Source organism: Grammomys surdaster, unplaced genomic scaffold (assembly GCF_004785775.1).
Source record: "Grammomys surdaster isolate TR1022 unplaced genomic scaffold, NIH_TR_1.0 126219, whole genome shotgun sequence".
Taxonomy (NCBI): domain Eukaryota; kingdom Metazoa; phylum Chordata; class Mammalia; order Rodentia; family Muridae; genus Grammomys; species Grammomys surdaster.
Window position 1 is genome coordinate 2,529,092 of NW_021621022.1, and position 26,461 is coordinate 2,555,552.

The following is a 26,461-nucleotide window of genomic DNA, read 5'->3' on the forward strand; positions in this document are numbered from 1 at the left end:
TCCGACGACGCGACCGCGACCGGAGCTCAAGAAGGTGAGTTCTCGGCGGTGAGGCTTGGCTGAGGCACTCGGGTGCCCAGGTCTTTAGGGTGGGCAGTGGGGGGTGGGGGGGGGACCTGGATCCCACAGCCTTGGAGGGAAGGGAGACACCGCCATAGGACAGCGTGGTTCCCTCTTCTTTGCTCCTGGGGATTCAGGCCTCTCCGGAAGGCGTGGGGGACCAGGTGTGGACTCCATGCCTGGAGATCTGTAATAGGAGAGGAATCTCTTGGGACTGTGGTCTAGATCTACTCATCTAGGTTGGTGACCCCCCACACCTACACATCTAAGGGAAATGAGAGTTCTTGGTTCATTCCCTAACTCTGAAATGACCCAGGGCCCTTAGCTCTATGGCACCCCAAGAGTGATGATGCTGGGGATACCAGAGGGACTGCACACCCAAACGTTGTGCAGAAGGTCAGCCATGGAGCTGGGTATCTGAATGGCCAGAAAGAACAAATGTGTGGGGGTGGGGTGGGGAGGGGGTCAGCTTTCTCTCAGATGGGGTTTCTGTATGTATTGGTTCTGTTGTGGGTATGCCCTCCTGGGGTCATCTGGAAGATGAGTTGGCTCCAGGTTGGTGTCCCCAGCTTCATATACTCACCAGCAAGTTCTGTCTATCCCTCCCATCACCAAACCATCACCCCTGGAGAATCTTGGATGAGATCAAGTCCTGTACAAAGTGCCCAGTAGATGTGGCTCTAAAGTAGCTTCCCCTCTGCACACCAGTGTTCTCCTCTCTCCTCCCCTCCTTTCTTTTCTTTCCTCTCCCCTTTCCTCTTTCCTTTCTCCTCTTTCCTCTCCTTTCTCCTCCCCTCTCTCCTCTCCTCTCTCCCTCTCCTTTCTCTCCTCTCCCACCAGGCTTGGGACTCAAAGTCCTGGCAAAGCCAAAGTAACCAAGGTACCTGTTAGCCTGTCCTCATCCTCGAGGTGGAAGACCCTGGCAGAGCAGTTTTCAAGAGCTTGGCAAAGCAGCTACATGCTGTACTTCAAGCAATAAAAAGTTAAGGTGCTTCTCTCCCGGTGCCTCTACTGATCTCACTGCTGAGAACCCATGCATCCTTGGTCACTGAACCTTACAATTACCCTTTGAGGAGACAGTGTGAGTCTCTGTTTGTAGACTGAGAAGCAAAGAAACTTGGAACAGTTTGTATGGCTTTGGAAAATGCAGAGACATCCATGTGCCTAACCCCTTGCACTCCAGAAATGCTCTTAGGGGAAGATTGCTTCAGGAGGCCAGGGAATCCACCATGGCCCAGAGACAGGAAGAAACTATTCACACCCACATGAAATCACAGTCACGAGGGGCTCGTCTCATGGCCTAAGAAAGTCCCCTGCATACATAAAGCCCTGGCTTTGTTACCCAGTACTGCATAAACTGGGCATGGTAGCACATGCCTGTAATCTCAGCATTTGGGAGTTGGAGACAAGAGGATCAGAAGTTCAAGACTATCCTTGGCTACCTAGCAAGTTTAAAGCCAGCTTGGGCTACATGAAACCTCATATCAAAACAAAAGAGAAGAAGAGAGAGAAGCAACTAGAATCTCAGACTCAAGTGCACCCTGGGTCAGTGAGGAGGAAAGAAGACAGACCCATTTTAAAGGAGACCTAGAAGGATGAGATTGGCTTAGCTCATGGGAAATGAGGATAGGCTAGTGGGCTAACATTTAACAGGAACTAGCAGTTGAGCCTTGCTAATTGGCAGTCACCTATAGCCTCTGAGTTTCCATAAAGGCTAGGTTGATAGGATCTGGGGACCTGGCCCAGGGGTCCTGCCCCTTAAGGACCAGTTCTCTTCCCAATAACCATTACTACTTCTCTCTTGAGTAGAGAGATAAGGAAAGGAGAGGAAAGAGGACACCAGGGGTCAGAGGTTGGATTACCCTACCCCTACCCTTCCTATACCCACCTGTCCCCCTGAGCACTCTCTCCCCTCTACCAAGCCACCATGCCAGATTGCCTCAGGAGCAGCTTTGTGGACAGTCACCCTGAGTCTCATGGGCATCCAGGGAGGGCCTAGTTCTCTAAGGTAGCTCCTCTGAATCAGGCCCTTTTCACACCTCAGCCTCTCCAAGAGTCCCCTGGTATAGTGTAACTACCTTCATGGAGGCATTTACAGAGTACCACCCAATGGGACAGGCTTCAACTTCTTACCTCAGAGTGGTGGACTGAGGCCTCCCTTCCTCACTGGAGCTAAAAATTCTTTTTAGGATACCCTGAATGAAATGTGGGAGCTAGTTGATAGCAGATCCCAGGATGTGTTACATGGGACCTATATAGGGCAAACCTGGGTCAAATCTCATTTTTCATGTTGAAGGACAAATTTTCATGAGTCCATGCTTCAGCCTATGTGTTGGCTACTGTGCCAACTTTTAAAGGCTGGTGTGTATTTCCTCATTCCAAGAGGTCAGCAGAGCCTCTGAGCAGTGCCTGGGGACTGACCAATGGCAGCTAGAAGGACCTGGGATGAGGAAGTTGGGGTAAAAACCTTGAGCAAGTTTTGATGAGGACCTGTATGACCAGGAGGCCACAGGGTAGGGGGTGGCTTTCCCCAATTTATCACCAAGTCAGAAGTGACATCCTTAGATGCCTAGCCTTTGAGCATGCACAGGTATGGAACCCTGGGGACACAAGACAGACCTGAGCCTGACCAAACTAAGTAGCTCGAGGCAGCTGCCCCAGACCAAGAGCTGCCCGTTGGCTCATCTGTCTTGTTGGTCTGTTGGTAGCAGCTGCTGAAAACATGGCAGGCTGTAAGCCCATTATCAAGGTTGAGTGAAAGCCAGTAGGATGACAAGTTCTGCCCACTCATAGGCATCTTTTGATATGTTAACTTCCAAAGCTCCAGCAGATCCAGTGGGCCTGTCCTGGGTGGGCTTTCTAACACCCTAGCCATCTACCTCTTGGTACCCTGACCATCTCCTCCTTGGAGTACTCCCTAGATGTTTTTAGTTTACAAGTCCATCTGCCCTTCAAATTCATGCATCAATCCACCCTTCTGGAATACCTCTGTCTTCAAAAAGATCAGAGGAAAAAAAGAAAAAGAAAAAAAGAAGAACATGTTTGCTTTGCTGGTTGCTGAATGCTCCTGCTGCCAGAGAGAGCAACCCCACACCTGCACTGCTGCCTCTGGAAGGGGTGGGGATTTCCCACCCAGTGAACCATGGAAGGAGGGAGTCTCCATTTAAATGCTGCTGGGGACAGCTAGCCTGGTGGAACCACCCAGAGCACCTCTCTTTACCTCCAAAGCCGTTTAGGATCTAGAAGAGCATCATGCAGAAGACTCTTATAAAGACGGTCTTACCCTCAGGGAACAAAGAATCTGGCCAGAGGCAACATTGAATCGGTGCCCTGCCTATCTTAGAACACACAGACATGCTTTGCTGAAGTGGCAATGGTTGGGACGCTGTTTTCCCAGGGGACAGGCTGAGGAGAACCCCATCCAGGCACAGTCAAGGGCAGGAGGTGTCACTGGTACCACACTTGCTTTATCTCTTTGATCCTCCTAGACCATCCGGCTGCTTCTCCTGTGATCTTGTTTTATGGGTGAGGACACTAAAACCTGAGACCTGAGGTTTATCATTCAATATCACAGTGGTAGTTGGTGGCCAGACTCCAACATCTCCTTCTGCTCCATCCCTGTCTTGTAGCTCTCTGAAGCACCAGGTCCCCTCCTGATATGTCCCACCAGGTGCAGCTTCTGCTGACAGAATGGGAGCAAGGGTACACAGCCCCATGTCTCTTCTGTCTTCATGCACTTAGAACACAGAACCTCTCCACACCCCACAGTGGGCACAACATGCTCCTGTCGCAGGTCACCTCGGACAGTCCCATCCCAGCTTAGGCAAACTGGAACCTGACTGTGGACCCTTCACTGTGTCCCATCTAAACTCAAAAAACAGCCTAAAGACCCTCTAATCTTTGAGCAGTCAGCATACTCAGGTAATGTGTAGAGGTGTGATACTCAGGTAGACACACCATGTACCAGGAATCCAATTAAGAAATCTTTGCAAAACATTTGGGCCTTGGGAGCTCACAGAATAGAAAACAAACAGAGCAGATTCTCACTTGAACCAGACTTTGTTGATTTTGCTTATTTGAAGTCGGAGCCTATTACCGTAGATTTGAATAGCCTAACTGCCTTCCTTGTGTGGGGGCCAGGGATAAATGCCACTTGGGACACTTTCCAGTGGGCCACTGAGTCCTTAACTGTGAAGTGGTACCTGAGTTTCCTGGGAAGCATATACTGCTCTTGTAGCTAGATTACACACCTCAGTTGCCTTCTGCTTTAATAGCCGCAAATGGCTCCAAAGGCCAGTCTGTGTCTGATTCCTAGGAGCCACTGTGTTCTTTGGAGAGAATTCTGTGGTCACATGGGGTGGTTGGCTGAGACAGTGACAGACTGACTGCCCTTCCAGGAGGACCCCCTTCCTTCTCTTCATTTCTCAAGGCTTCTTTCCACCCTCTTATTCTGCCTCTCAGGTACCTTCCTCTTCACGTGCCAGAGAAGCCCTAGCCCAGGGCCATGGAGGGGACACGATGTGGAGTCTAGCTCTCCTCTTTCTTGCAGCAGTTCCGTGCTCTCTGCCAGCCTTTCGGGGATGATGGAAATTAGCTGTGTGGGTCCTGGGAGTCATGACCTCTCCCAGATCCATAGAGAAGCACACATCTTTCTTGGCGGGTTTTCTTAGCAACTTTTTTCACTGGGCAAAATGAAAGCAAAACTCACAGGCATCTTGCAGGAGGCCTGTGGAGCCAAGCCTATCAATTATTCAGCACAGACCTAGCATTTTGCATTTGCAAAGGTCTTTATAAGTGTGTGTGTGTGTGTGTGTGTGTGTGTGTGTGTGTGTATTTTATAGATTCTTCCCTCATAGTGTCTCAGAGTGGTGAAGCAAGGCTTCCCATTTCTTAGACAATGAAAGCAGGACTCTGCTTAGAGTCTAAAGATTCAGGTTCAAGTCTAGTTAGCCCTACTAATGGAGCCATGGAATCCTGGGCCAGTCTCATGATGTCTGTCTCTGGTTTGGGGTTTCTATGGGGTCTAACTTTTGGGAAGTTTTCTCTTGCCTAGGCCACAGAAAAAGCTTATAAATGGCAGTGCGGTTTGAAAATGTTCATGGATAATCTTATTTCAGGTATACAGCTAGAAGGATTGGATCCCAAGTGGAGGGGCAGCCATTCACATAGGACACTGCAGACCAAGCCTTTCTGAGTGAAGATCCCTTGGAGAATGCAAGTAAGTGGGTTCCATTCCCTATGTCTCCAAAGTGCGGTCACCAGCCCACTAGCTCCTATGGTCTGAGACGCTGTCCCAGAACGAAGCAGAGGCCAGTGCACACACTGTGTGTTCACTGAAGCAGCTCTCCAGTCTCTCCATCCCCAGACTGAGTTCTCATTTCAGTCTCCCTCAGAAATGCTAGGATCCAAAAGGAAAAATATTTGAGGCTGCCCAAGCCAGATGCTACCCCTGCAGCCCCACAGCTTCCATCACTTATATTGGACCTTGTGCCATCTGTCCTCCTACACTGGATCCCTCAGGCCTAGCATCAGGACCGCCTCTCGGTCAGTTCAGGACCAGGCCAGCTCCCTACACACAGGCAGAAGTCAGTTACTTGTATGGTGATACAAGTTTCAAGAGTCATGTGGCAGAACCCCCCTGAAGCTCAAGTGTCCCTACAGCAAAGCCTATTTGCAGAGGAAGATTCTGAGCCCAGAGACAGATAACAGCCTCTTTGGAAGGAAGGAATGGATTTTCACGGTGCTTCATTGCGGGAAGGAACTAGCCAGGCAGCACCCAGATGGCTTCATCATGGCCCTGGGTAGACAGCTTGTTCATTCATGTTCACACATATCCAACAAGACAACCATCAACCACCATACTGCATACATGTGCATTAGAGTACACACACACACACACACACACACACACACTCAGAGAGAGAGAGAGAGAGAGAGAGAAAGAGAGAGAGAGAGAGAGAGAACAGCTATTCCACAGCCAATAAAACACACACACATCAGCACAATTAGCCCCCTCCCTGCCCACAACTGCAGCCAGGGACACCCCATTTCAGATCCTCCCAACACTGACTAGGAGCTGGATTACAGATGGGCCTGGGAAGGGGAAAGATGACTGGCTGAGGGCCAGATCAGCGGGTGTCCCTCCTGCTTCAGTCACCATGGCAACTCCAAAGAGGAGGGAAAGGGCTCTGGGCAGTGCCCAGCTTGTATCAGCAGCTTGGGGTTGGGAGATGGGGGTGGGGCTGTGTCCCCTTCTCTCATCCCCAGCTGGTCAGTACTGAAGCATGTCTGCCAAGCACGGATAGCCATATTACAGAGCACACCTTCCGGCTTGGGTGAGTTGGATAGGAGCTCCCTACCCCATGCAAGATAAGCATCAGGTTTATCATTAAACCTGAACAGATAAGCCTGCCTGGCCCAGGAAGCCCAGATCTATAATTCTTTCACCACCTGAAAAATCTGTAGAGCCCAGGGAGTGTCTTTCCCTTCCTCATTTCATCCACCCCAAGGCTCTATGACAGGTTCCTCTTCAGAGAAGGAGCCCAGACTCGAATAAGAGACAAGAAGGTGTGTGTAGGCTGTGAACTCAGCTCACTTTGCCCTCCACTCTACAGCCTTGGAGACCATGCAGAGCACAGCCTGTGGGTGGAAGCAGAGGGGGCTGTGGGGGCCGCCTGCCTTAACATGCTGATTGGGAGTCTAAAGACATTGTCTTTCGTTAGGTCACAACTTTCTGATTGAGTTTGCTGCTTGGTAACATGCAAACACACTCAGCAGAGTAACACAGACTTCCTTGTATTTGGGTGAGTCTCTTCCACTGACCAGGCCTGGCCTGGCTCAGCTGTACAGGATTAGGCAGCCAGGCAGTGCTGGAGTGTGAGAGCTAGACTCACTGAAGATAACAGTCATTCCTTGTACCTGCCTTACAAAGAAAAGTCAGATCCTAAGGGGGCTTGACCCATGCTGTGGCCAGTTCTTCATTCCAGAATCTTCTCTAAAAGACTAAGTCATACCAGCCGATGGAAAGTTTTCTACATGGGTGGGACTCAGAAAGGAAGTAGCCAGCCATGTCCAGATAGCTGTTCTAGAAACGTTACGGCAGTCCCAAGGAATGTGATGGGAGGCTGTGGTGGGCTGTCAAGGTATCCTAAGCCATAGGCTGGTCACTCAGTCCCCAACTCACTTTGCCCAACAGGGTAGTCTAGAAGACCTGAGCCTGGCCTTCCTTGTTATATGTATGTGGTGTGTCATCACAGTCAAGATGACCCTTGAGGTAGGGACAGTATCACTGGACTGCAAGAGCTGGGAAAGGGCTGTCTATCTCCAGGACAGTTGTGTACCAGAGGACAGATGAGCCCTGTCCTGTTGAAATCTATAAGAAGGGAGAGAGCTTATCCCTTAGCCCCAAGCTCAACCCTGCTGGCTTCATCCTATTCACATCCACCCAGTTCCAACTCTTGTCTTCTGTGTTCATTCTCATCTCTGTGCCTCAGTTCCAAATATAGTGAGCATGCAGTCACAGGTCCTCAAGCTCATGAAATGCTCTTTTTTTCTTCCAGAGTGTCTGGCTTGATAGGAATGGCATTAGAAGCTTGGTAGTGTTTTTAGTAATATCTAGAAGCGTAGTTGCTTGGATGGGATCCAAGATGTACTGTAGAAGATAAAGGGATAGTGGAGCCCCAAAGAAGCATCCAAGGGCACAAAGGAAGGGGCCACTTAGAAGGAGACAGCATACCTGGGGTGGGGGGTAGGCATCAGTGGGTGAGGAGTGGGGGGCTATGGTAGGCATCAGTGGGAAGTTGGCAGAAGATAGAGAGCTCCCAGCTCTCCCCAACAGGACCCTGTTCCCAAAAATCATGCTAGTCAACCTTGCAGGAACCTTGTAAAGTCAGAACAATTGGGGCTCCACTATGTTAAGGCCCTCTGGGAACTATTATCTTTGGTGTTCTGCTGTGCTAAGCCTAGGGCACCCATCTCTACCTGTGTTCTAAATAATGTGCCTCTTTTCCTGGATGAAGATCTCAGACCCTTACCAGTGTTCCTGGGCTGGGGTTTTGTGACACAGGTCTTTTATTTCCAACTTGTAAAGTCAACCCAAAACACTAGGGTTCCTGTACCTCTCTCTCAGGAAGCATGGAAAGTCTCCAGGTGACATCAGGAGTTAATTTTGAGAATACTCTACTAGTGCAGGGCTGCAAGAGGCTCAGATCCATGTAGAGCAGCTATAGGAGGGGGGGGGGGCTGTAGCAGGACCACTCCTGGGCACGTCTTGCTATAGGAAGTGAGGTAGCCAAAGAGGGGCACATCTCCAAAAGCTGTCCAGGCTGGCCAGACATACAAAGATTTGCCCCAGTTTGGGAGTCCTGCAGCACCCATCAGGGAAGGCCCAGAGCATGTCTTCTTCCTCAGTGACCCCTGGTGGCATTTCCTGCTAGAAGGAGCAGAGGAGGTGTAAATAGCCACAGATGGTAAACTGTCACCCTGTCCTCACCAGGTGCTGTTTACTGTCGACTGTAAAGTAGGAAACAACCATAAATGCAGACAGACTCAGCAAAGATTCACTAAGAAGAGGGTGACTTCTTATCCTGTTAGTTCTCAACTATAGTTGGTAACCCTCTCTAAGGGATACAGGGACATGTGGGAGAAAAGGGTCTTTGGGGTGTCACAACATTCCACGACATTGCTTGACTCTTGGCTACATGTTTTGCTCATGTAAATGAGCTGTGCAGCCCTGACTCTAGCCAGGGCTCCTGAGTGTAGGCAACCGAAAGCAGCAAGGTGGTAACGACACTGGGCAGCCATAGGAAGTGAGAGGGGATGAGGGCCAAGGAAGAAAGCAGGTAGATGCAGGGCAGATCCAGAAGTCAGAGCCAGCCCCTGGTTATTCAGTAGAGACCATTGTCTCAGTAGAGACCATGTCTGCATTTCACAACTGTCTTGGGACTGGTACCTAAGTGGCCACATGTGAATTCTCACTGGCTTTTCATCTGGACCTCACGCACTCCAAATTCAGAGCCCAGGCTTGAGTCTCTGATTGGTCAAGCTCAAGTCACATGCTTAAATATAGTAGGCAGTGCCTTGGCAGAAGAAGGGGACTGGGGGCTGGTCCTGCCTCTGGTCCTGGAAACACAACATGGGAATTCCCTACAGACAGCAAAGGAGGAGGTTAGTTGGGGCATAGAGAAAGACAACAGCCAGATCTCAGCAAGCATCTGCCATGTTCTTTTCCTTCTTTCCCTTACTATATGTTTCTGCTAGCCAGTTAGAACTGTCAGGAATCCAGCTGCAAGTAGCTTAGGTTTCAGAGGAGAATCTGAAGGGCTTTGTCATCAGAGCCCAGGTTGTAGGCTGTCGGGAACAGAATAAATATCTGTTCACTTCAGGTGAGGAACCAGTGATGGACCAAAGAAATGATGTACCCAAGATAGCTTAGTGAGCCAATGGAGTTAGGGAACAATTGGAGTTCCCTGTGGGAATGTGGGTTTCTTCTGCACCACCGAAGAAAGTGCTCCCTCTAGCAATTGTTAATTGCTTAATATGCCTGAGGGAAGGTGGGGCTTCGTGAGCTCCTTCCTTCCATGATGGAATATGAGCCCAGTCTTCTATCAGTCATCTGTGGGTAATATGAGCTGCTGAGAGTTCAAAGGGCAACAGTCTTGTCATGCCCAGAGAACAGTGTCTCACAACAGGCAGGCTTCTAACAAGGTCTAATTGAGGGCCTCAAACTGTCTTGTGTGCTTGGTGTTAATGTTCTAGAGAACATTACACCAGTAAATGTTCTCCCTGTGATAGCAAGAGCCCCTAACAACTCCAGTGACTCCTGGGAGTAAGTGCTCTTATTAGCTCAGCTAAGTCACCTGAGGTGAGAGGAGATATCAGTGGCCTAGAACTGAGGGGTAGGGTTCCTCAAAGCAAGGTGGAATGATCTTTCTGGAGGACAGAAGGCAGGAGAAGGTGCCAAGTGGAAATGACCTCATACAATGTTGGGCACCAAAGAAGTCCTCTCTGCTTCAGTTCAAAGTCTCAGAACATGGCCCAAGCTGAGTCTGTGCCTGACTTGCGTGGGGAAGGGGAGGGGAGGCTTTACACCTGCATCCAGCCATGTGGGTTACAGACTAATTCTTGTTCAGACACTTCCCAGACAGGGCAGGGAAGAGATGGGTGTGCCAGCTCCTGAGGACAGCTAGAGGGGATGTCCACAAGAAGCCCTGGAGCCACACCTCTGCTTCTCGGAGCCCATTCAACTGGCACACACACGAGCAAGCGCAGGCCACAGGGACAGCAGTCTGCTCTATGTGCCCACTCATTCCAGCTTGAATACAGAGGGGCAGCACTATGCTAAGTTCTGGGTCTAGTATCAAAATACTGGCTCACATTGCGAACATCACAGTGTGGTAGAGGAGACCATCATGAAGGCCTTGTTAGGGACTGGAAAGCTAGCTCAGTTGTTAAGAGTACTGGCTGCTCTTCCTGAAAACCCAAGTTGAACTGCTGGCACCTGCATGGTAGGTAGCTCACAGACACTATACACATGTAGTGCCCACACATACATGCAGACTAAACGCCCATATACATAAAATACAATAAACCTTATAAAAAGATGACCCTGGTGTAAGTGTGGTGGTTTAAGAGGGGGAAGAAGCCCATCCATTAAGAGATCGCCTAAACACAGACACCAAGGGCTCAAGTCTCAACTTCACCACTGACTAGCTCTGTGACCTTAGGCAAAAGACCAAACCTATCTGGGCCTCAATCTCCCCATCTGTACAACGGAGACAATAACTTGTGCACCATAGGCTTCTGTGTGTTAGGACTGGCTTAGTTTTTAGGATGACTCCTAGTGTGGTTGCTCTGAGTATTAGCTAATCTTGTGATGACATCATTGCTTTCCTGTGTGCTGTCATTACCAGAGCACACCACCCAGCTAGCAAAGATTAAAGAAATCTTCTGGAAGGAGAAGGGCCTCAAATCCCTGAGAACTGAAGTAGAGAAAGGAGGGAGGAAGGAACAGCCGTACAAAGTTATGGGATTTAGGGGGGCAGGAGAGGCAGTGTGTGTGTGTATGTTAGATTGTATCTCCTGAAGAGAAAATGATGGGGTCCAGTGGAAAGAGTCTAAAGGAGCATTAGTAAACAGACCCCTAGACTTCCTCTGCCCAGGAACCAATTGGGGAAGTGGGCTTGAAGGCTTTCCAGATGAACACATTAGCTCATAACGAGACAAGGTGTTGGCTGACGGATGGAGCTCCACCCACCCACCCACCTCTTCCAGCAGCCCAGGGATTAGCTCACAGCTGGCAGAGCCTCCTGTGCTCTCCTGGAAGCCTGGAGCATGTTTGAACAGCAACCATGTGTGCAGAGTGGGTTCTCAGGCCCACACATCACTTCTTCAGAGACACTGGGACACCTGCAAGGCTTGTCCCTGCTACTAATGGGGCGTCAGCCACGTGGGACATACTTGAGCCCTGGTGAGATTACGAGATTGTCTGCTTTCTTCTGGTGCCCTGGGCCCCAGGTCTAAAAGTGCCCTTTGGCTTCCTGCCTTTCTCTAAGTTTACTGGCCCCAGGAGACTCTAGGAGAGGTGAGCCCTTGGTACTGTTGCTCAGCATGTCAGAGGGCTCTTCCTGAGCCCAGGCTTCAGAACACCCTAGTATTTCAAGAAAGACAGAAGGGCCCTGCTGCCATTCTGCCCACCCAAGAAGCTGCCCATGGATGGCACCTATCCCAAACACCCATCCAGCACCTTCCCACCAGCTCAGGACGAAGCTAGCTAAGTGCCCACTCGATGGGCTGTTGACGACGAACCTTCCTCCTGGCACCTCTCCAGGCCTGTGTGGGTAGCATTCCAGGCCAACTCCTACACCCAGTTATAGAGGAAGGAAGAAACCCTCTGGACCTCTTCAGATACCAGGGTCATTTGTTTCTAAGGAAAGATGCAAACGAGCAGAGAGAACTCAGGTCACCCAAAAGATCAAGGACCCACAAATGACAGCTCATGGCAGTGGTGAGGTGACAGGACTGGAATGTGGCATCATCCATAGGTTACATCATCCACTTTACAACCTTTTAAAATGTAATTTTATCTAGGCCTCCTGCATGATGGGTACAGAGCTAATAGCTCTGTTACTTTGATTAAACCTCAAATCCCCTCAGTCATCGATACCCTTAACAGAGGCAGACATCATCCCGAAATCCTTTGGAACTTTTTTTCTGTTTTAAACCAAAGACCCAATGTTTGCATTTTGAGAGGCCCGTCTGCAGAGTGTGCACACACTGGCTGTATCCAACATCTCTGGGGAGGATGGAGAGGCACAGAGTGGTCCTGACACCTCAGGTCCAGAACACAGACCTGACAAGCTGCCTTTTACCTTTGAGCTGGGTAGAAAGACGCTGACTGAAACCACAGGGTGCTGTGTGCCCAGGTCCCAGCTGCCTATGGCCTGCTCATGGAAGCACTTCACCTTCCCCGTCTCTGTGCTCCCCACTTTGTGGTACCTGTTCTCTCCATTGACTCTTAGATGAGGGTGACGCTGGAGAGAGCCAGAGTATATACCCTGTACTTCACAGACCCATGAAAAGTAGTGGCTCAAAGGCTCCCTTGGCTAACTCATCTCACTGAACTCTTGTTCAGGCCTTCTCTGCATCTAGTCAAAAGCAGTAATTAAAACAAAGCTACACAGCGAGACTGGAGTGAAGACCCTTACCTAACCCTGCAGGCTGCTACCCTGCGCAGAGAAGCATGCAGGAGTAGGAAGGCCTTCCCGCCTGTGTTGTCTCTCCCAGGATTTGGTGCTGCTCATCAGCCTGTCTAAATTGGACTTTCTCCAAAAAAACACCTCGCTGGCTGTAATGAGAGCTCCCTTGACTGAGGAAGGAAGCTTTCTAGGGTTCAGCTGTCCCAGGTGTGCTGAGAATGAAGGCACCTCAGCACAAAAAGCAGACAGCAGGCGCCTGGGAAGGGCCCCAGAAAGCCACTCCCAAGTTTTCACACTTGGGAAGAGATCTGAAGAAGACACCATGGGAAAGTATAGGGGCAGAATACCAAGCTATCAGTCAGAGAGCATATGTGAAGAGATGGGTAGTCTCAACTCCTTACACAGGAGACCAGACTTGAGGCTCAGCTAGCCTGACAGCCCAGATCTAGGCTCAGATCCCAAGCTCACCATCTCAAAAGAAGGTTTTCTAGCTATGTGCTTGGAGCTTCTGGAAACTGAAGCTGCTGCTGGTGGATCCTTGGGGACCACATAATGGGCTCAGAATCCTTTGGGATGATGAAGAATCTTCAAGGTACCATGACCTTGCCCATAGAAGGCAAGAAATGAAGCTGGTTTTCTCTGCTATCTGTGGGGTAGAGTGTTCTTCTCATTTCCTAGTGATGCCCTAGTGAGGGTAGGCTCAGACGCTGGGGAGGGCGAAATCCAGTGCTCTGGTCTGCTCTCCTCACAGTCCAGGGTTGTAGGAGTGGCCCTGAGCAGAAAGCTCTCACCTTCCTGAGGATCTGTGTGCTGTCAAGAAGAACCCTACATCCTCCCTCAATAGCCTCCAGTTGTTTCCACACCTCCCCCATCTTGAATCTTCACCTCCATCTATCCCCAGTTCCTGCCACTGTGATAAGGTATCCCCTGAATAAATTTTTCTTTGGATTAGGGATTTTTAAAACTTTGTTAGATACTGATCTGATTCACAATCACTAAAAATTGAAGAAAAATTGAAGAAACAATTTCATGCATTTCAATAGGTAGGAAGACAAAAATTGTTTTCTATCAGTTCCCTAAGAAACAAAGCCACATCTCAAGTGTACTCCACTAACTGAAAGAAGCCTAGGCTTGTATAATGTAATGATGGAACAGTCTCAGAAAGAAAGAAAATCCTCATCAGGGTAGAGATAGTGCCTGTGTAAAGGCAGCATGACCAGTTTGTGTCACCATGTAGTCGGCGGCTAAAACACACACAAGTCCAAAAACATCTCTATTTCTTCCCTCTTTTTCCACACAAGGACAGCATAGGCTCCAAGAGGCTGAACCTATAGCTTTTCGTCTGGGCCTTATCTTGGATTCGTTTCCACATCAGTTCATTCCTGTTTAGAGCTCAAAACAGAGATATGTTTCAAACCCAAGTTAAAGTCATGGGCCTCCTACTGTGATCTGCCCTTGCCCAGATCTCCCTGGACACGAGACACTAAAGCTGGGAGCTCGGGTCTGCTTCTAACTCAGCTACACCTTGATATGACGGGCTAAGAGTCTTGGCTATATCCTTCACTAGAGCCAAGCTGATCAGCTCAGAGCATGGTTGGATCCCTTGCAAGGTGGTGCTGCCCCCGTGTTGCAATCTAGGTAAATGGGAGAAATATCTTTCCACAAGAGTGAGTCATGAGTCTCCTTCAGTTTCACAGGCTAGCTCCAGCCGGCAGCTCCTTTCCTGCCATGGCTGCAGGTTTATTTGCTTCCTCTGATGAGGTGAGGTCAGGTATTGTTGTTGGAGCCAGGAGCTGAGTGTGGATGAAGGGTGGGGCTGTGGTGGGTATGAGGGTGGCTAGGGGCAGTAGACACCTGTCCTGAGTCTGTGTGGGATCCCACTTGGCCTGTCAGCTGGCCCTGTGGACCTGTCCAGAGGAGAAACCTGTGTCCTGAGATCCAGACCAGCTGGCCTTTCCCCCTGTTCCTTGCTGAGGGATCTGTCTTGGTGAGTCACTTGGCTTCTTGGAGACTCGGGTTCTTGCTTTGTGAATTGGGTGTTAAAACAAACTGGCACTTGCTGCAAGGTCTTCCATGGGCTCAGAGAGGTAGAATGGTTTTACAGACAGTAAAGCTCTGTCCAGTTTTATCAGTTGCTCTGCATGGAATCTGTGAAATCGTCTTAGGTCTTGCCAAGAACTGGTGCTGAGCCTCAGTTTCCCATCTTGGGGAGTGAGACCAGGGCTGATGTGATTATTTTCCTTCCTGTAGACCTACTTCCTGCATTCCCTTCGACTTTGATCTGCACACCTCCAGCAAGCATAGAGAGATCTTGGAGGAGGCTGTCCCGAAGATTCCTGCCAATGCTTGTCTGATCCTGCCTTCTATGAAGCATGGCCACCACAGGATTACGGGACAAATCATAGACCCTGAGCCACACAGCTGCTCTGAAAGACACACTCTACAGCCTTGCTTGGCTCCAGGTGCTGCCAAGCCTTGAGACTCACTCCCATCCCAACGATGCCTTCAGGAACCATGGTCACAGCTATATGAGACCATTACAGAGCAGGGCTTGACCTTGCTACCCAGCAAGCCTCCTGAGTGGCCCCCAACACCTCCCATGTCTGGCTACCAGGGCAGACTAGAACATGTCTGTGCCCCGGATCCAAGTGGAAGAAGTGGGTGAGAAAGACAGGCCAGCAGGGCCACCCGTACCTTCTGATGACCACCTCCTCAGCCTGAAGGCCCTCACTGAGAAGCTGAGGCTGGAGACCCGAAGACCTTCCTATCTGGAATGGCAGGCCAGGCTGGAGGAGCAGACGTGGCCTTTCCCGAGGCCAGCTGCCCAGCAAGAGACAAGTCTGGAGCAGGGAGCATGTGGGGGTGGAGAGCCTCTGATGCCTCTGAAGGAGTCCAGAGAGCTTCTCCCACCTGCCAGGAATGCCAGCAGGGGTGACAGGCCACTGACCACAGGCAAGCTGGAAGGCTTCCAGAGTATCGATGAAGCTATAGCCTGGCTCAGGAAGGAACTGGTGAGTGGCTGCCCGCCAAGAGGCCCGTATGTGTTCCATGCATGTTCTCTCCCCCTCATCATTCTGTCTGACTCTGCTGTGTCCCCACATCATGTTTGTCTTCCCATCTCTGCCTGATTCCCACTTGTACATCCGGCTTCCTATTAGGTAAAGGGTAGATCTCATTTCTCAGTGGATACATGGGGCCTGGGTCAGCCAGCTTCTAATCAAAGATCTAGAGGAAGCAAGTGTTAGCCCAAGGATCTGAGCCCACACGTATTCTCACCCTCTCCTCACCAGCATTGGAGTCTCCTACTCTTAATTTCTGGACAGCTAAGAGAGCCCCAGAGTTTGCCTGAACTTAACTTCTCTCTAAAACCCTCTCCCCATCTACCCCGGTTACCTACAGGATTGGGGACCACCACTCATTCAGCAAGAGAGTTGCCTCTTTCCCTGAGCTGGGAGTTGACACTAGCTGGATGGTGGGTCTCCCTGGGTGGCCAGCTTTAGGAAGGACTCTCAGTTTGGGGTTCATAGCTGTAAGTACTGGGGCTCAGCATGGAAGTGCTGTTTAATAATTCAAGGTGTACAGAACTTCCAGAAGGGGGCACATGACTGATTATGCCTGGGGTGAAGGCTTTGCCAAAGGACGTTGAGTAAGAGTCTGCCCAGAAGTCAGGGTGGGTTAGGCATTCCAGACCGAAGGAGTGAGCAAGGGCAGAAGATGCTGAGTGGAACAGCAGCTGGATCCTTTTACTGCCCACAGGCAAAACAGACTCCCATCAGGAACCTCTCCCCACTGCGGAAAGCCTAGAAAAGGAGATGGAGCGTTGTCCCATCCTGCCCCAGGAAAACCACTAGGTCCCCCACCCCTAACAGTGGCTTCTCGGCACACCCAGACCTGAAATAAAGCCTCCCCCAAGCTCTAGCTGCTTCCCTGGGTCACCTCCAGGGCCATCTGCCTCCAAGGAGCCAACCATCAAGGGTCAGCTGCCTTCCAGAGCTGGTGGTAACTCTCCGGTCAGCAGGAAAGCAGAGGCATGCTTGGTTTCTTTTGATGAGTCCTGTGAGACATCTCTCCAGTGGGGCCTGAAATTTCTTGTGGGGTGAAATAAAGCATTGGAGTTCAGGGTGGTGGCAGCTCAGGAGATTGGGCATCCGGTTAATTGGGAACCTCTTTAGTTGCTATTGAGACTGCTCAGAACACACTGTTCCATTGTGTATGCTGTTAGGGTTGAGCATGGGTATGCTTGCTATTGGCTTTTGAAGAAGACAGGGCTCCTGTGGATTCTTGCTTTGTGACGATAGGGTGCTCACAGGAGCATGAGAGGTAGAAAGGTGGGCCTGAGACAGACCCTGAATTCCTGAGGCTAAACTGCTTTTATCTGTTCTTCACAGAGGAACAAAAAATATTCCCATTAGCCAAGGATGCAGTTTGTTGGTTTGAGGTTCATTTGAGAGTTTATTGTTTCTAGGAGCTGAGTTGTTTACTGTTTAAATAAGTTCACATTCCTTGTGAGCTCTCCTTTAGAGTGGGAAGTAGAGAAATATTTTCCTCTGAGTGAACAAAAAAAAAAAAGAAAACAGTAGGGGCTTCCTTCAAGCTTCCTGGACACCTCCCAGCATCCTTTAGATAGAAAGATACTAGGGGAAGCTTTGGAAAGATCTGGGATATGATGAACACCTAGGATGTGATGGCATTCAGTCTTACAAAGGTTCTGTGCACTTATGTCACTGCTCCCATCACACAGATGAGAGTCAGTGACCTCACCAGGAAGTGACAAAGCTGGGGCTCAGGTCACAGGACTAGAGAGGGTCCAGCTGATCGTGCTGGAAAAGCTATTTGGCCTTGGATCTCCAGTGTGCATCCAGAGCCCCCTGAGTCTACTTTAAGGATGAACATTGTGTTCTGTGGGTCTGAGATCAGATTTGGGATTTAGAATTTCCAATATGTTCCAAGGGACACTAAATGTCATATGCCATACCACCACATCTAGAGTACCAAGAAGTGAAAGGGACTGTGAAAAGACTTCAGAGGACAGATTCTGGATTCCCCAAGTTTGAGCTCCATACCCTGTCCCTGACTTAACAGCCCCACAAAGCCAAGCTCAGACAGCAGAGGGTCTTAATGAAGAGTTCCTCCCTACATATTCCCAGCCCAGTGGTGCCAGAACCCCACCTGCTTAGCGCTGCTGTCCCAGAGGCTAGCAGCAGCTCCAACGCTGAGTTCAGGACTCCCATCCCCCATTAAACACCCAGCGTGAAGCAGCGCGGTTAGTATGCTTGCCTGTCTGTTTCAGTTAAAATGAAGCTTCGAAGCGCTGTGCTATTTTTCTAATTTATCCATTGTTTAACGTCAAGGTGCCTCTGAAATCCACCTATTTTTGAGACCCCAGTGAAGGTAGTTTGCATAACCTTTATTATGCCACATTTATTTAAATTAGGACTCAGGCTTTCTCTGTCCCTGGGCACACCTACCCTCTTTGCTCATTTGTCAGACTCCTGAGCAAATGTATACTTTCTCCCACATGTCCAAGGAAGCAGACTGGGTGAGACTCTATAACCCGAGTCAGTCTGTGGGCTTCCCCCCTCCACACTGCCAAACACCTAACTCAACACAAGGCTGTCTGTAGTCCTGGGGATTGGATTTAGAGACCTTTCTTCATATGTTAGGCAAGTGCCCTTCCGTGGAACTATACCCCCTTCTATCATGCTTTTTGAGAAAAGGTCTTCCTAAGTTGCACAGACAGACCTTGCACTCACTCTATAGCCCAAGCAAACCTTGAACTTGAAATCCTCTTGCCTCTGCTTCAGAAGGAGATTTATTTTAGGTCTCTGCCACCAGGATCCGGTTTTAATAGAAGTTTTGGTCCTAGCAGAGGGCAGATGATAGTGTGGGAAGGCCACGGCCCTGGGCAGCAGGAGTCTGTCAGTTCTTACAGCTTAACATGGACTTCCAGTTGCCTTGGTAGCTCCCTTTGGTCAGGGAACCTGCTTAGGCCTGGGCCTGGAGCTGAGAAACTGACTGACTGTCAGTGTTTCTCAGTTGTCCACCTTCCATCTTGGCTCTGTGGTCTTGCTCATAAGTGCCCTTGACAGACAAAGAGATAAGAAACAGGGGCCAGAACACCTTCTGCTCTGTGAGAGGCAGACAAAAGCAAAGGCCTTCATCTCTCAGGTTCTGTGGTGAGAACCTGAGAATCCATAGCACCTACACTGTGTTAGTTTCCTGCAGGTGTTGGATCCCTGTAGGCAGAAGGTGTTTATAATTGTTAGAAAACAGAAAAAGGAAGCTGACAGGTACTAACCAGGCAGGGCCTGTGTGTCAGAGCTGGAGGCCTGGGTTCTGGCAGTGCCCTGTGGCCTTAGCTTGATTATGAACTGGAGTTCTTAGTGGTAAATCTTGGCGAGCACATGGCTGTGGCACATATAACACCTGCTCCCACGATCTTATCTGCCGGACACCCAGCCAGATGACAGGTCATGTTCACTGTGTGGGGTGGAGGTGAGGGATGATGCTGGGGGAGAGAATGCTTGTGCTCCCAGAGCACTTTCCTGTTGTGCTCCCAGAGTGAGACTGTTGACTCTTCCCACTTTACAAAGGAGAAGACAGAGGCTCAGAAAGACCAGAAATCTTAGATCAGAGGGGTAAGTGACAGCCAAGGATGTGGCTAAGCCTGATAGAATGGTACCCACCTGACTCAGGGGCTGGGAGTCGTTCTTGTTTCAGAGAGCTATCACATGATCACATCATGAGCCACATGCTGTAAAAGATCCACTGTAAAATAGGAGTGACAGATACCTGTACCTGTCAGCCTGCTGAGAAAGGAAGAAAAAAGAAGAGGAACCAAAGGCAGGGATGGATCAGTGCTGTGCGTGTTTCCTTCTGTCGCAATACTTGATGCTCACAGCTTCCTTCGAAGGCAGGTGCTATTGACAGTATTACCACCCCCATTTTACAGATGAGAAAACATGGGGTTTTGAACTAATATCTCCCCAGCCTCAGAGCCCATACACCAAATGGCTGCTGTACCCACTGCTCCTTTGGTCAGTAAGCACGAAGGTGCCTTCTGCTTGCTTAGCACATCCTCTTAACTCAGGGCATTTTGTCATGTTAGTTTCCAAAAATCAACTCTATTTTTCCTTCTCTCCAAGTTATTCTTTCACTTTTCACTCTCTATGAAGAGATATCTTATGCTAACACAGAGCCCAGCCATGGAAGTCTCAAGTATCAAAAGGGCTAGTTCAGTTTAAGCATGTCTGTAGGATGTACAATACCTTTCTGAAGTGTGTGTGTGTGTATTTAAATTAACCTGTGTTGACCTGCTTGTGGAGTATAGTAGTAGTACGGTTAGATACAGTATGTAGTAGTTGAATTAAAATTAGTGTTTCCACTCTTTCATGTACTACCCATTCTGTGGTAGAAACACTCAACTTCTCCTTGAGTTACACTGAAATATATACTAAATTGTTGTAGACTAGTTAGAACTGGGCTAGGGCTGTAGCGCAGTGGTACAGTGCTTGTCTCCCATTCATGAGGCCATGGGTTGAATCCCCAGGACTACCAGAAGAGTATTGGACCGGCTCTCTCCTGTTTGATACCCGTTACCAGGACTGTCTCTATTTCCCCATCCCCTTCCAGCCTCCAGAGTACCTGTGTTCAGCTTTATCAGCTTTCGAGCATGTGGGTTTGTCTTTCTGGCTGGAAAAGTAGCTGGCTTCTTTCACTTAACATAATGCTTTCTGGTTCTGTCAACATGGGTACAAACATAAAGGTGTCTGTTTTAAGATGGGATAATAAATTGCATTTTAAAAGTCATTCACTCCTTTGGTGGGTATCTTGGTTAATTATATGTCTTCGCTATGGTGGACAGTCCTGCAGGAAATATGGGGGTACATTAACTTCTCAGGTAATCAAGATAGAGAGTTCTCTCTCTCTCTCTCTCTCTCTCTCTCTCTCTCTCTCTCTCTCTCTGTGTGTGTGTGTGTGTGTGTGTGTGTATCTAGCTATGCCTTATACCTTTACCAACATTTCTATTCCCTATGTTTTGACAGTAGTCATTCTATCTGGGGTGAGGTGGTTTCTTGCTGTGGGGTTTTGTTTGTTTGTTTGTTCTTTAATACAGGGTCTAACTCATCTCAAACTAGCTTAGAACTAACTTATAACAGCCCAGGCCAAGCTTGAACTGGTGTTCTGCCTGTCTCAGCCTCCCATGGGCTAGAATCATGGGTGTGTGGCCTCACACCCAGCTTTGTTGTACTTCTGATTTACATTTGCCCCAGTGATCCGAGATGTTGGACATCTTTTCCTAAGTTTGCCTGCTATGCTACTGTATTGACTTCTTCTGAGACACGTCAACTCTGGGTGTCCACTCATCCTCAACTCCTCACTCTCCTGCATGCCTTGTCATGCAAGCAGACCTCTGTTCTTTGTTCCCCAGGTGCTGGTGAAGCAGCAGAAGGTGGGGAGAGGCTTGCACCTGCCCAGGGATGGTCACCTAATAATGGGTTGTTTTGGGAATGGAGGCCAGAGCCTCTGGTAGCTCTGAAAGTCCACCCTCTCATAAAGTAACAGTTTGTCTGGGGACTTTCCAAGTATTAAAAATTGAAAGCCTTATCATATCTTTAGAGCTTCACACTTGTGTAAAGTCAGGAATTCTCCAGGAGGGCTTGAAGGGCCCAGAGCTCTCTTCCTAGCCCTAGTCTCTGGTCTGGCCTTCCCAATCAGTACAGGCTTGGGAAGGAGACCAAGTCTAGACAGGAGGCAATATAACAGGTTCCCTCCTCCCTACTGAACCAACCCAGGGAACTGGAGCCAAGGTCCCAGTTCTTCAGCCCACGGCCCACAGCCAGGGGCTATAGATCACAGCTTCCTCCACCCCACCTCCCCATTGTCAGGAGAGGATACTCCCAACTCTGTGGCCCAGTACCTCCTAGCAGAAACAGCCTCTCCATGAAACACACTCCCATCTCCACCTGAGTCCACAACTCCCCTGGAAACCAGTTCACAATGTGGAGCTGCTTCTGGGAACCTGTGAGCTTTTCCTTCTACCGGTTCTCAGAAACTCAAGTTTGCACTGAGTAAGATACCTTACCCTTACCACCTGCCTCCTCCACCCTTGTCAATCCAGGATGCACAGGGGTCAGACTAAGGTTAAAGTGTGCTTTATTGTCCTGGTTCTGCACAGACTCCAACCCAATACTGATTAGAACAATGTCTGACATTATACATGTCTTATTATAACAATGGCTGACCTTTAGGTGAAGCTAGACAAACACCATGGAAAAATACAAAGACTGTTTGCAATCCTCAAGAATTAGGTCTCTGTTGCTCAACCATGTGGAAATGGAACGCGCTCTGCCCCTTCACACGTGCTAAGTTCCTGGCCCTCACATCAATTCTTTCCAGCATCTATCAGAGATAAATGGAGTCTCTCAGACTGAGATAGCATCCGAAGGAGCTCCAGAATTAGGGACTAGACACATGTCCTTCATCTTGGTATTCTCTTTCTATCTGTGCTGACCTTTAAACGCTGATTCCCAATCTCCACACCCTTGCAAAACCTTTCTGTGGTCTGTCTCAGAATGTGATTGTTTCAGCCACTCCACACACATGGGTCACATATTTGTCCTTTTGTGTCTGGCTAATGTCACTTAGTGTAATGGCCCCAAGGTTCGTTTGTGTTGTGACAAGTCTCTGATTTCCTCCTCCCTAAACCTGGATAGCATCCAGAGCGTGGATAGACTGTTCATCCATGTTGCAGTTGGGGTGTGCCATTGTGAACATGGGCCACAGGTCACTGTTGGAGTCCTTGCCTCCTGTTAATGTGGGTGAAACCCCCGGTCATATGGTAACCACTGACTTTATTCATGACATCCGAGGGATTTCTGCAGCCTTCGCTGTCATTGTCCCAAGCAAAGAGTCTGGCATGAGCTTTGCTTTTCTCCTCAGAACAGCACTCAGTGTGATCTTTCTCCAGTAAGCAGAGCATGTTCACCTGAGAGCTTTCTGTTCTGGATGCGCCCAGCAGACTCTCCTCTTCTCTCTAACTTCCTTCCTTCATCTTCCCTCAGCATCTGTCACCTCTCCTCACTCCGTGGGGAGCTCTGGAGTCAAGAAACCTCTCCCTTCTCTTTCAGAGCCCTGTAATTACTGTTTAATTAGATAATCCTACCCTTGGGGCTTTGCCATCGACCTGAAGAAACAAGCTGATTCTCCTAAGAATCTTCTCATTTGTCTCAAAATCCCCAGTGTCCACAGGCAGCAGAAGACTCTGAACAGCAGCACTGGCTCTCTCGGAAAGGCTGCCTCTACCACCTCAGGTCCCAGGAGACCCTCTCCCTACCCTTCTCCTAAACCTTAATCCTAACCTTGACATCCCTTTCAGCAGGCACTGTTCCTGGATTATGGGATTACTGGCAGAACAGACCACACCTCTGAATCCAGCCTGTGCCTGTCCCCTCAGAGGCAAGGCAAGCTACCCTGGGGGAAGGATGGAAAATTAAGTACATTCTACACTGAGCTTTAGAGGACAGTATTCGACCCATGCTGAGCTGAGTTCCTTAGGCTGGAGTCTAGAACCAGTGTCCTAGCCTAGTTGGTCCTGAGAGAAGCACTTGCCAGTGCTCTGCATTCACCAGTATAACGTCTAGATACATACAACTTCTTGTCTGGTCTGGGAACTTCATCAGCCCCTTCTTGGATAAGTGGAGGTGGAAACTCAGGCATTAGTGACTGGTTTAGCTAGCAGGAGAGGAGCCCCACTTGCAACAGGGTCTCCCTACAAAGTCTGCTGCCTCCAGGCCCTGGGAGAACCACTGCTTGACTCAGATGATATCTGAATGTCACCATTCCCAGGAGGGCTGGGCCTGAGTTAGGTTCCTCATCTGTAAGACAGTAAATGTGATGCCTCTGGCCTGGGGTTGGGGAAAAGACTGGGAAACAGTACAGGTCAAGTGCAGGGAGCCAGGGAATGGGAGAGTCCGGTCATCCATGTTATCCACAGTGACCTGTGTCCTTTAGTCATTGCTAAGGAAATGTAGTATAAAAAGCCTCTCAATCATGTGAACCCAGAGAGCATGATGGGAAACGAAATAAACCAGTTACAAGACTCCTGCTCAGGAGGGTGTGAGGGGAGGAGGATCTCTCCGGTCATCTAGTTCATAGAGACAGGCAGTGGGATGGGCTTGTCAGGGGCCGGAGGGAGGGGATGGGGAATTTGTTTTCTCTCTTTCTTTCTTTCTCTCTCTCTCTCTTTCTTTCTTTCTTTCTTTCTTTCTTTCTTTTTTTAATTAGGACATATTTTAGTTGAGAAAGATGGAAAATTTCTGGAGTTGGATGGTGGCTATGGTTGCACAGCAATGCAGGTCATTAACACTGCTGAGCTGTGGTTCAAAATGACCAAGGTGATGTTTTGTTATGTAGATTTTTCATTCTGGTTTTAAATTTGGGAGTCTTAGCCCTTCACATTTAAGAAAAACAATGTGTGTGTGTGTGTGTGTGTGTGTGTGTGTGTGTGTGTGTGAGAGAGAGAGAGAGAGAGAGAGAGAGAGAGAGAGAGAGAGAGAAAGAGAGAGAGAGAGGACACTGAATGCTCACTAATTTTCTCCAAGGCAGTTGCTCTGCTCTGTATTCCAGACCCAATAGGGAAAAGAGAACATTTACATTCATTTGCATAACCACAGGGCGTCCCTCCTGGGTCTCCTGGCTCTTTTGGCTCCTCCAGGCACCTGGTAGGCCACAGAGCCGAGTTTGAGGACACAAAAGCACTGAAACAATAGCCACTTGCAGGCGTGGGCAGAGTAAGTGGCAGGATGGGACTGGGTCTCAGGGTCAAGTAGGAACAGCTGGTGGCCCGTCTTAGTGACAAAGCTTTGTTAATGAGGAACTGGCTGCCCACGAAGCCTAGTGAGACCATAGTTACATTCCTTCTCTGCTGAGTCACAGCTGTGTGACAGGCTGAGGGACACCTTGAAGCCTTCTGAGCTCCAGTATCCTGACTTCCAAAATATAAACCTTCACAGCAGGTACCTGGGGGAGGCTGTGAGGTACCACAGGGTTTGGTGTATAGTAGATGGATTTTTAAAAATACTGCTGAGAGTTGTTCTCAGTACATCCCTTTCTTAATAGGAAATAGAGGTGCTGAAAATATCAGAAACCCTCTACAGGGTCCCTGAGCATTGATCAGCTCTGTCTCTTAGACTCCGTCTCCCTAAGAGGCAGAACTGGGTTGCCAGTCTCACAACCCACAGTCTGAGCTCCCATCCCAGCTTTACCACCAAGGGCCTTTGGACAGCTGACTCTGACTTCCCCATCTGTGACCTGTGACATAGTAAGGAATTCTACTCCATAAGCTAGCATGAAGATTAGCTCTAGTGTGTTAGCTCTGCCTGTTTCATAGGAAAACAGCTTATAAATATCAGCTCATTTTTTTTTTTTGATTGGCTCTTAGGAAACTTTATTTAAAAAAAATTTATTGGTGAGTAATTGTAACCCATCTGAGGAAAGAAAAAATGGCAGCCTGCAGAGGGAGGGAGAGGCACACCTCTTTAAGAACATGGCCACTGGTACAATCCCATGCCCCAGTAGAAGGCCTAAACCCATGTGTATGTGGGCAGCACTAATTAGAGTTGGGTTTCTGTTTTTGTTTTTGTTTTTGATGACACAGATTTGTAAGAGTGGGCGGGTACTAGGGCAAGCTAGAGGAAGGTAGTAGTAAATGGATATGATCAAAATATACTGGAAAATGTATAAACTTTCAAATAATCAATAGAGCATGTTATGGCTGCCCACGTACATGATCTAATGTCACAGTAGAAAGCCCCCTTTGTTCAGCCCCCCTCACATCTCTCTTCCCACCCAGAAGCTATGTCACCAAATCTGGTGTCTATTACTCTTCAAAGTCTCTCTCCACCTGAACACCCCCCTTGAATACCAAAGGATGGAAGGGAACTTTAAGCCAGGACTGGCACAGAGAAAGATTTAGACATAGTTGCTAGCCTGGCGCAAAGCTTCATTGGGCAGTAACACGTTCCAGTGTCTTTTCACCTCCCTGGGACAGAAGTGTGCCTGCTGCCAGATGGACCTATCAATGATGCCTAACATCAGCTAGGATTCCTATGATGAGTGTCCTCGGCAGAGTTTACAGAGCTGCGACCGCCACGCTCCCTGCTGACTCAAGTCTGGCTTCTCCCCTTCCAGGCAGAGATGCGGCTCCAGGACCAGCAGCTGGCCAGGCAGCTCATGCGCCTCCGCGGAGACATCAACAAGCTGAAGATCGAGCAGACCTGCCGCCTGCACAGGAGGATGCTCAATGATGCCGCCTTTGAGCTGGAGGAGCGGGATGAGCTGTCGGACCTCTTCTGTGACTCCCCCCTGGCATCCTCTTTCAGCCTTTCCACGCCACTCAAGCTCATTGGCGTCACCAAAATGAACATCAACTCCAGAAGGTTCTCTCTTTGCTGAGGAGCCTTGGGATGGAAGGGGGACCAGAGCCAAGGGTGAGAGAGAGGGAGCTCGGACCAAGTTAGCCAAAGTGATTCTCCCTAAGGCCATGCTTGGGAGTGAAAGGCACCAGGACCTGGTGCTTGTATGCCAGGGGCTTCAGCTTTGCATACCTGGGTCTTCATGTTCAAGACCCAAAGAGTCTGCAGACACTATGTAAGACAGGGCTCTCGGCAGGATCCCTGTGGCCTTCCCCTCTGTGGCCAACTTTC

At 49.2% G+C, this 26,461-nt stretch overlaps 1 protein-coding gene across 1 annotated transcript; it reads left to right on the forward strand.

Moving 5' to 3' along the window:
• On the forward strand, positions 1-26,210 carry Fam167a (family with sequence similarity 167 member A). The gene is made up of 4 exons (XM_028758672.1): positions 1-34; positions 5,178-5,278; positions 15,006-15,766; positions 25,947-26,210. Exons 3-4 carry the CDS (start codon positions 15,383-15,385, stop codon positions 26,208-26,210), a joined length of 648 nt encoding a protein of 215 aa, XP_028614505.1. The 5' UTR covers positions 1-34; positions 5,178-5,278; positions 15,006-15,382.
• The last annotated feature ends 251 nt before the right edge of the window (positions 26,211-26,461 follow it).

What these genes read in the sequence shown, in the direction of transcription:
- Fam167a (XM_028758672.1), top strand. Translation starts at nt 15,383, where the DNA reads ATGTCTGTGCCCCGGATCCAAGTGGAAGAAGTGGGTGAGAAAGACAGG. An exon ending in CCTGGCTCAGGAAGGAACTG is followed by an intron (nt 15,767 to 25,946) that starts GTGAGTGGCTGC and finishes CTCCCCTTCCAG; the next exon opens with GCAGAGATGCGGCTCCAGGA.